General features: G+C 35.7%; 1 protein-coding gene across 1 annotated transcript in view; it reads left to right on the forward strand.

The window, feature by feature from the left end:
* The window catches only part of oxsr1b (oxidative stress responsive kinase 1b), an 86975-nt gene that overhangs the window by 50599 nt on the left and 25782 nt on the right, over positions 1–10594 (forward strand). The window contains exon 4 of the mRNA XM_056450205.1: positions 3449–3590. Within this exon, the coding sequence (XP_056306180.1) occupies positions 3449–3590 (142 nt within the window). The remainder of the gene's footprint in view (positions 1–3448; positions 3591–10594) is intronic.

Consider the following 10594-nt stretch of genomic DNA (forward strand, 5'->3'; position numbering starts at 1 on the left):
AGCCTGACCAATCCATGACAATAATAAGGTTTCATTAGTTATTGTATTTACTAACATGAACTAATAATGAACAATACTTGTACAGCATTTATAAACCATAGTTCAACATTAAGTAATGCATTATTAACATCCAAATCCATGCTTGTAAACAATAGTTAATGCACAGTGAGTGAACATGAACTAACAATGAACCACTGTATTTTCATGAACTAACAAGAACAAATACTAGAATAAATGTGTGGGTTATTGTTTGTTGATGTTAGTAGGGTTGTCGCGATAGCATTAATTAATCTTAAGATACTATACCAGCTGAAATATCACAGTACCAAGTAGTATTGTAATTCATACTGTATACTGTAAAAAGTATACTTTAATTCATAACTCAAATTATAATGAAAGTTGTCAGAAATGCTATTTTATGTTATAATAGGCCTACTTGAATGTAATTTATAATTCCCTTCAGGCCAAAAAGTTTTATCTGAACGTCACTTCACCTAAAATTTATTCATTCTTTTTGTTAATTTTGAAGATAACTGACCAACGAAAATACATTAAAATAAAGATATAAATTATACCGAATGAATTTTGTTACAAAAGAGCATTTTTCCAACAAAATTAGGCTATATGAAGTGTTAAAAAATAGTTTAAATGTTTCCTGTTGCTAATTTGGGTTTTTCCAGTCTTCTCAGGTAACAATCCAAAGTAATTCAAAATTTAACTTTGCGAGTCACTCTTTTCTTAGAGAGTGTCGCCATCGCTAATAAATCATATTAACAGGAACAGAAATAAACCAAACTTTTTGAACTGAAGCGTTAGAAAACATGCAATAGGCTACCATAAAAGGTGCGAATTCTACGCAGTTTTGCAACCCTAAATGGCTTCACAGACTATTTAAATAAAATGGTTTATTGTTGCACAAACGTGTGAGCATTTTAGTGACTTTTCCACATGCAACATTATCTATGGTAGATAAACCATTAATGACAATGCTACCGTTTACAAACTACAGTGGCACCGTCAGTATTTTGGAGCCATAGTACCGGTAAACCATGCAACCCTAGATGTTAGTAAATGCATTAACTTAGTTAATACAACCTTATTGTAAAGTGTTACCAAATTATTTCTATCTGAGGAACTGAAAATGATTAGTTAGTTAAGATTTATGCTCAGAACAAGAACAAATATCTCTCAATGTTGTATGGATTTTTGGAAAATGGATTTTCAATTTGAATTAAGTTAGATATTTGTTTTTTGTTTTTTTATTATATTTTAATCTTAAACCTGTTTTATTTTCAGTTTCACAGAAAACAAGTCTTCTCATGTAATTGTGCTTCCCAAGTAAATGAATCTTGATTTGGAAACTTGATAAAGAACTTTTTCAATGTTATTTTAAGATGACAGAGAGTACAAATGTTATTTCCAAGTTTTTCATGTTTGGGAGTGGAGTTATACAACTAGATGCATTTTTTTCTTCTTTTTTTTTTACAATTTGTGTGTTTTTTGTATTAGGTTTTTGCTTTTTGTAAAAAGGCTTTAAAGTAACAGATCAGTATGAAGCTGTATTTTCTCACTTTCAGTTTTGCCATCTTGTGTGCTTTGTTTTTTATATATGTTTACATTTAGAAAACACAACAACTTTGAATTCTCTTTGAATAATGTATTACATTGTCTTTTTTGTAATAAACAGTTCTAAATTTAACTTTAAGGGATAGTTCACCCAAAAATGAATCACATTCTCATCCTTCACATGCTCTAAACCTTATTGAGTTTATTTTTTTACTGTTGAATACTAATGAAGATATACAGTACTGTACTTAAAAGTCTTGTAAAAAAAACAACAATTGACCTCTGTTATATTTTTGTCCCTCCTATGGATGTCAATGATTTTTTTTGTCCCAACATTCTTCATAATTTCTTGTTTTGTGTTCAACAGAAAATAATCTCATAGTTGATTAAATGGTGAGAAAATTGTTTTGATAACCAGTGCCTTTAGTAAAACCAGGAGAAATTCTGCATTTACCTCTTTAAAAATTCATGCTTGGTTTTAATTGATCATGCATTAAAGTTTTTATTTCAACATTTTATTCATGTTTCTATTCTCCAAAAATATCTCTGTTTCTGGACTATCAGTCTATCCACCAAACATGCTTATAATTTCTTCATTCTGCATCAATGAAGTAAGCCTGTGATGCCACAACATCAGTTAATTGGATCAGAAATCAGAATTCCTTTTCTCAGAATCTCATTTCAGAGAGTTTTGATTGCTCAAGCTAATGGGATAAAATTGTATTTGCCTCCAACTTCTCACATGGACAGGAATTTAATATGCGACTCTAGGGTGCTTTCATGAACAGACCGTCTTTGTGTAAGTGATGTCTGAATTCAGGTCGCTCAGAGCGTTCGCTGACACATGGAGGCCAGACCAGTACTCTTTTTAGTTTTACACCGTTCACATAAACTCCCTCAAGAGCTTTTGTCTGTCTGTGCTCTTTGCGGGAGGTGCTGGTCGTCCTCCAAACTCAAAAAGAAGGGGAAAAAGGCAAACTGGTTAATAAAGTTACTGATGGAACATTCTCTTCATGAACTCTTCTATATGTGCCTTAATTAAATGTCATGTGAAAAATAAGGCTTGACAGGTTGCTTTCTCAAAAAGTTTGCTTTGGTGTCCATGTCTGTGTCCCTTAGGGTTAAAACAATATTGGTCTGTTGGGCGTCACATAATCAAATTAAGTTGTGTGTGTATGTAAACAACACTAAAAGGCTGTTTTTATGGATGGCATAGACTCTGGGGAAGCAGCCAGATCCAGTTATTGAACGTTATGCAGTTTATTTATAAGCCTCTGAAGAAGCTCAAAGGTCATGCTAGTGAGAATGAAGCTTGTTGGCTTGTTTCTTAACATGATTCTTTTCATATTTTTCTGAAGAATAGTAATTGAAGGCAACATTTTAAATGTTATCAATTGTGCAGTCATGGCCTTATGGTTAGGGTTAGACTTTTAGGTTTGAGGGTTCGCGTCTCTGGTACAGCAGGGATTGTAGGTGGGTTGAGTGATCTATCAGTGCTATCTCTCACCCTCAATACCACACCTGAGGTGAGACTATTGAGCAAAGTTCTGAATCACTTTATTGTAGGCAGTATTTACTGTGTCATCCACTATTTAGTAGAGAGGTATAAAATAACATTTACTTGATATTATAGCAAATAGCAAAATGGCATTTACTTGAGATTTTTTAATTTGATGGTAAAAATGTTTTAAGAAGCGTTGTTATTTTTACACTGTCAATGTGTTAGTAAAATCTGTTGACAATAACAGTCTTTATTGACTTTTATGCCAATGCTGACTGTTGAAGAAATAATAAAAAACATTCAAAAAGAAAATGCATCTTCATATCAGATGTAAACCATGCTAATGTGTTCTTACAGCTCTGTTTGTTGTCTGTTTTGCAGGCTCAGTGTTGGACGTCATCAAGCACATCATTTCAAAGGGTGAACACAAGACCGGTGTGTTGGACGAGCCCAGTATAGCTACAGTGCTGAAAGAAGTGCTTCAGGGTCTCGAGTACCTTCACAAAAATGGACAGATTCACAGGTAACACTTCTCACTTCTGTACATTTTTGAAATGCTTGACCTAAAAAAAAGAATTGTTTACTACAATCATTTGTTGTTATAAACCCACAATCTTGAGGAGAACCTGAAGAAAATTGAAGCGGCTTTTCTGTTTTTTTCATATAAAAGTTAACAATGTCCAGTTTTATTATTGTTAACATTTATTAAATTAATTAAAACCCACCAAAATGACCTAAGCCAATCAAAAATCATTCAGTTCATTTTATGAACCAGTCGGATAAACTTGCTCACTCAAAAGAAAGAAATTCCCAAAAGTATTCTCATGAATAAAGAGGAGACATTTCTAAAGATTAATTCCAAGAATTTCGTGAGAGGAGTGCAGTTCCTGAAAAAAGTTGTAAAGTTCCTAAGAAGTTTTAAAAGTTCTTAGGAAGTTAGTCACAAGTATTTGTGTTATTTACTATTATGGCAATTCTGACATTTTTAAGAATAAAATGGGTTTGTACAGGTATCGCAAGCTGACAGTAAAAAACAGACAATCTAATCTAAGCAGATAATCTACACATGCTAAAGTTCACTTCACTTCCAGAATGGTGTTGAATTTTATGTTTGAAATGTATTGCAATCTGAAAGAGAAAACTGCACTGGTCCTTGTAGTAAATTGTAGTTGTTTGTAGCAAATATGTAAGTCACAGAATCATGACCAATCATTGCTTACATTATCAGTCATTGGTGGCAGTATATACAGTATGCTATGCAGCTAGTGTTGTGTTGTGATGTTTAATTACAATAGTTAATAGACTATTAATAGACAATAGTCTGAAACTTATGCAATAAATTCAAAAATAGCTTACCTTTGGGGATTAAAGAGTTGTACGTTATCCTAACTTTAAGAAGAATTATTGCAAGAAATTGTTAAAGAGAGTTCATTTAAAAACAACAACGATGTGAAGTTACTAAGCCTCAGACCAATAAAGATGGACATGACTCTTTTGCTACCACTCTTTTTGAGAGTCAAAAGACAAAATTAAATAAAAAAGGGTTTGTTGACTCAAAATGAAACGTGAAAATTTGTTGTTTATTACTAACCCTCATATTGTTCCATCCCTCTGAGACCTTGTTTCATTTTCGGAACACAAGTTAGCATATTTTTTTTGGAACTTCATCCTCCATAGACGGCAATGGTCCCGGCTCATTCAGCAGGACAGAAAAATACCTAACACATGACAAAAACAGACCATATGCCTTCAGTGGTTCAATTGGAAAATCATCAAGCTATTAGGATACTTTTATGTGCACATAAAACAAAAGTTTTTTTCAACAGTTTCTTCACCTCAGTGTCAGTATAGGGTGCATTCACGAAAAGGATGTGCTCTTTATGCAAGTCATGCTCAGTATTTCTTTGGATGCACCTATTTATTGTTTAAAACAGTTGTGTTTGAGCATCTGGGGTATACATCGCTGAAAGTTTCACTGATCCATGTAATATCACTGGCAGCTCTTTAAACGAACTGCTTTTAATACATGTTTGTTTTCAACTCAAAGGGGGATTATAATGCCTGTGAACAAGACTTAGTGCGTATTCACACTATGTACAGTTGCCTTGAGCCGGGCCGAAGCATGCTTGTCCCCCCTCCCGTCTCCCCCAACGGCCCGCACTCGCATTACATTCGGGCCTGAGCATGCTTCTTTCATCGATGATGCGCTGTTCAGTAAGTGCTTTCACTCAGCAAAGTGGAGATTTCTTTAGTTATGTTGTTTTAGTCGTTAATGATGCAGGGACACGCAGTCAAATGTTTTGCCGAACAAATCCGCCACTTTTGACGCTCATAAACAACCATAAAGTCCTCGCGCTGCAGGAATTAGGAATTAGCTAAGGGTGCAGCTGTCGTGCAGTGAGGGGTTTGTGTCTTCAATAATCTATGGCAGTTTGTGTTCATTGAACAGTAAGAATGATTAATAAAAACATATGAAACAGTCCCGTAAAAGTCACGTCTCATCTTCAGTTTCGGGCTCAGGCGCGCTTTGCACTCACACTACAAGCGAACCGTGAGCCTAAGTGAACCGTGCTCTGGCACACCTCTTCCAACCGGGCCAGGGCCGGCCAAGTGAACTGCGCCTGAGCCTGATTCAGAGCACTCACACTTCTCAAACGATCCGGGAAAAGGGCCTGGGCACAGTTCGGATAGCATAGGGTGAGTACACCCTAATTTAAATCAGCCTAATCTCGCACAGCCAATGATGAAATTAATTCATTAAATTTCAGAATTACCATCACCATGATTTGCCAATTGCAATCTATGGAAAAACTGACTGAGCCGGCCAGTTTAATATTGTACCCTTTATTCAGTCTTTTATCTTTCAATCTTTAAAACGCTCAAATCTCCATTGATGTGGCCAAGCAAATATGGCCGATTCATTCTCAATCTTTTAGTAAGCTCATTAAAGATTCCTATGCTGGTTTTTCCCAGATGGAAATCTTCAGACGTCAATACAGCCTTTGCATTGATGACTCACTGATGGCTAATTTAAATCATCTGTCTCTTTCTCTCTTTTTATTTTAATTGCTTTCTTCTCATATCTCTTGTTCTCTCTCTACACGCCTGGGCCTGTTAAAACAGGCTGTGTAAATAATTCACAGGCTTTTAGTCTGGTTAAGTACCCATGACTTGCAAGCTTGACTCTGAATCTCAATGAAGGAGACGTTGTGTTTTACTCTCTGCTGTGCCGCCGATGTGACGGTGTGTCATTTTTGACTTGTTAGAAGCTTTCAAATGTTTTTTTTTAGATGTCTGACACAAATGCTCATTTAGTTTTTAAACACAGTTTTTGGAGTTTTATCATGTAATAACATGTTAGATGCTCATCCTTCAATCAATCTTTAACTGTAAGATCTAATGTTTTATTTAAATTACATAAAGAATTTAAAATAAATAAATAAAAACATCAAGTACAGTAAGTGAGCTTGACAAAGTAGGGATACATTTTTTCCTCTCCATGTGCACCAGACGCCTTCTAGTACACATTCTATGGTCCAATCCCAATTCTACCCCCTAGGCCTTCCCCCTACCCTTCGTTTTGTGTGTTCACGTGAAGGGGTAGGGGTGTCCCAATTCTCTTTAGCTTGAGGCCGTAGGGCTAAAGGGAAGTGCTAGATAGCCCTTGAAACAAAAATCTTTCAGGACCACACATGAAACCAAGGGGTAAGAAAATTTCCAAGTATACACAATCTACAATGGCAGCATGGCTGCACACGGAAGTTAGGAGATGCACAAATTAGTATTTTTTTGGCATTATTATGAATGTTTACACCAAACAAGCATGTGTTTTAATACATTTCATAATGACGTTTGTGTTTTACCGTCATGTTAAAAAAAAGATAAAAAAACTAAAAGCTAAATTTTGCTATCTATAATCCATAATAATAACTCCTGTATAGTAGTCCCATAACATACTTTCACATCTGATACTCGATGACACTTAAATAGCCTGTCAGAAAAGTCTAGTAGCTGGGAATTCGCTTTTTACAGCATCTGTAATAACATTAATGTCATTGTTGTTGTCGTGTGTTTAGATGAATATGGCCATCGTGTAAATACACAGTACAGTTATAAGCATATTGCCACATTATATTATGATAACATGATATCTTTGCTTTCTGGGATTTCCTGAAGATAAAAATCAAAACAATAATGCAACTGGAATAACTACAGCAGCCGCCATCGTTGATCTCATATGAAGTATGAGCTCGTGATGACATGATGACTTCTTCGGGTGTTGTATTGCTGTCCCATTTCTTAGGGGTAAAATTTGAATCTCTTCCCCTTCACACTCTATTTCGAAGGAGAAAAATAAAATTGTGATTGGTCCTATGTTTCTGGGAAATTGTTTGTTTCTGGGTGTGCTACATGCAGGTGAGTGGGCTTGACAATCCTCTCCATATGCACCAAACACTTTCTTATAAACATCTCTTTTCCCTGGGAAAACATTGTGCTATATTTTGCAAAAGATGTATACACACTCATTCAACATATTCTTACTTCTGAATCATCCTGTATTGGTGCTTGGTCAGAGCCCTTTTGCTTTACTTTGATGCTCTGGGTTATTTATGGCATGTTACGATAAGCGGCGTGCTTCAATGCTTTATCGTCATTTACATTATGCATTCCGTTAAGGGGTTTGCATGTATTCGTTAAATACAAATCATTGTATAAACATGGCCACTTTCAGATGTGTTTTGGAGCACTTAACCCTAAACCTACCCACTTCTGAACAACAAAAATAAGCTGTAGGCCAATTAAAATGGAGTAATGCGTTTAAAAAAAAAACAACTATATAAAAGTCAGGTGGCATTCCATGTCCTCTGAAGACTTACAATGTCTTTATGTGAAGAACAACAGAGTAGGTTTTGAGATTTTAATTGCTGAAAATAATCTGGCTCTGGGCGGCACGGTGGCTCAGTGGATAGCACTGTCGCCTCACATGAAGAAGGTCACTGGTTCCAGTCCAGGCTGGGCCAGTTGCTCTTTCTGTGTGGAGTTTGCGCGTTCTTTCAGTGTTGGCGTGGGTTTTCTCCGGGCGCTTCGGTTTCCCCCACAGTCCAAAGAGATGCATTATAAGTGAACTGATTAAACTAAATTGGCTATAGATGGCCATATGCCATTGTACGAGTCTGTGTGTGGGAATGTGAGTGTGTATGGGTGTTTCCCAGTACTGAGTTGCGGCTTGAAGGTCATCCGTTGCTTAAAATGTATGCCAGAATAGTTTATGGTTCATTCCGCTGTGGCGACCACTGAGAATAAGGGTCTAAGCTGAAGGAAAATGAATAAATGGATAATTCGGCTCCCGCTCACTAATATGATGAAGTGCAACATTATTTGTATTCGCTTGCTGCAGTATATCCTGTTTTTATTGAGTAAAATAAACTATGGCTTTGACTTTACTTTAGAAAACTGCAAACCCGAATAACAGCAAAAAAAATACCTAACTTGTCATTTAATCATAATGAGTAGACTCCTTTCAGCATATCGAAGCCAAATGTTTCTCAGTTATAGCAATGGAGGACCCTGCGCATTGTAAAAAGATGCTGGAGGAATTCTCCAAGTGTTAGAAGAGTGACTAGAAGGGGTCCTGACCAAGTGTCAATGTGGGATGAGTCTGGAGTGAGAATGTGTTGACTCACTGTACTTGGAAAAAGCTAAAGTAGGAAACAAACTCTCTCCACTTTCCTCTCTATATGTACCATACACTTTCCTACAAACACTTCATGACAAGCACAAGGAAAGAAAGAAATGGCATCATTATACTGCTGCTTTGTTTATCTGGAGTACCTCTTTTATCCGGATTTGTAAGTTGCTTTGGATAAAAGCGTCTGCTAAATGAATAAATGCAAATGGTCCTTAAGGCCTTCCAGTTCTAGTATGCTTATTAGTACTGTTCTAGATTGTTTAAAGCTTTTTATTGCATCCTTAAGATGAATCCGCAAAGCTAATGCTAATGGAATGTAATTATTAACTTTTTGTGACGTTAATATTAATGATAATGACAAATTTGATCATATTCAATAATAAATGTGATTAATTAAATAGTTCATAATGAAAATATTTTTACAATTCTAACATTCTATGAGTAAAAACAGATTTTAATGTAAATGATTATATTTGTAATTATTAAATGTAAATAAACAAACAAAAGGCCCATTTGTAACTTCAATATAAATAGGAAAAAAAATCAAGTAAAACCATACGTTTACAGTTTTAGTTCTAGTAAATTAAAATAAACCTGATTCAATCTGCAAGACCATTAAAAAATGTTTATCCATTAGTTATCTACATTATGATGACATTTATCTATTCAAAATGATTTTCATTAGTCAAGACAGTCAAGAGTGCCAGCAGCTGGAGGCCCGTTGGTGGTAGATTTGTCTATTTTTATTCAGCAGACACTGGCTCAACTGTTCATATTTTAGCTTACAAATCTGGAAGCCTAGAGGACAAGTAACTCAAAATTATTAGAGCCATGATAATAATAGTCCATGGGTCAGCTATTCCAAAACTTCCCAGAATCCAACAGCATCAGAATATAACCTAAATGGTTCTAGGAAATCCAACAAATGTCAGAACAAAAGCAGATCGGCGTCCTACAGTATGATCTAGTCCGGTGCGATGATTTCATCCTCTTTAGGAGCCAAGAACTTGCACTCACAACAAAGAGAGCCTCAGTGTTAGAATAGACCCACCGAGTCCAGTCACAGAGTTTATTTATTTATGCAATTTGAAAACATGTAGTTTACTCCCTAGAGCTCCATATCACACAAAGTTCATGACTCCTTTGATATAAAGGGTATGCATTGATATCACTTGCTCATACAGACATCTTTGAGGCAAAACATTCTGAAAAGTGGCTGGTTGTGATAGTAGCTGTTGCATCTTAAATTTAATTTAGACGCATTTGACAGCTGAGCTTTTTTACTTTGTTTAGTGTCATCTTCACGTCAGAGGGCTTATTGGCATCTTCATGAAGTGCTAAAGAATCTGTCAACTTTTGCGTCTATCTGTAACCCAAGGGCGGTCAAATGTTGGATCCACTTTTTACTGTTGTTTTTCCAGCATAGTGGCCTTAATATTATGTCCTTAGCTTCATCAAATAGTAGGCATTTTATGAAGAATAGGACCAGAATGTGGTCTTTTTGCATGTTAAGCCACTTGTATTGTGAAATTTGGCAGCAGGTAGATGATATTTAGGCATAGTGCATGGCCAATCCACTTCCAGTGTCAAGCTTTGGCATATGCTGGATATCTTGCTACACCTGCATAATTCATCATTCATAATCACTAAGGGTTATTGAAGCTTAAGAATAATTGAATATTGAATATTTTTATTTTCCAATTGTCTCCTAATTTTAGTAGTTTTGCTACCGTAGAAGAGTTTGGCTTGAATTTTCAAATCTTGGTCTGGTGCCACACATTCTTCCTTCTCCAAAAGCTTGAGAATAGTTCATACCTTTCTGTTCTTGTAGCAGTTTT

Source organism: Danio aesculapii, chromosome 24, assembly GCF_903798145.1.
Source record: "Danio aesculapii chromosome 24, fDanAes4.1, whole genome shotgun sequence".
Taxonomy (NCBI): Eukaryota; Metazoa; Chordata; class Actinopteri; order Cypriniformes; family Danionidae; genus Danio; species Danio aesculapii.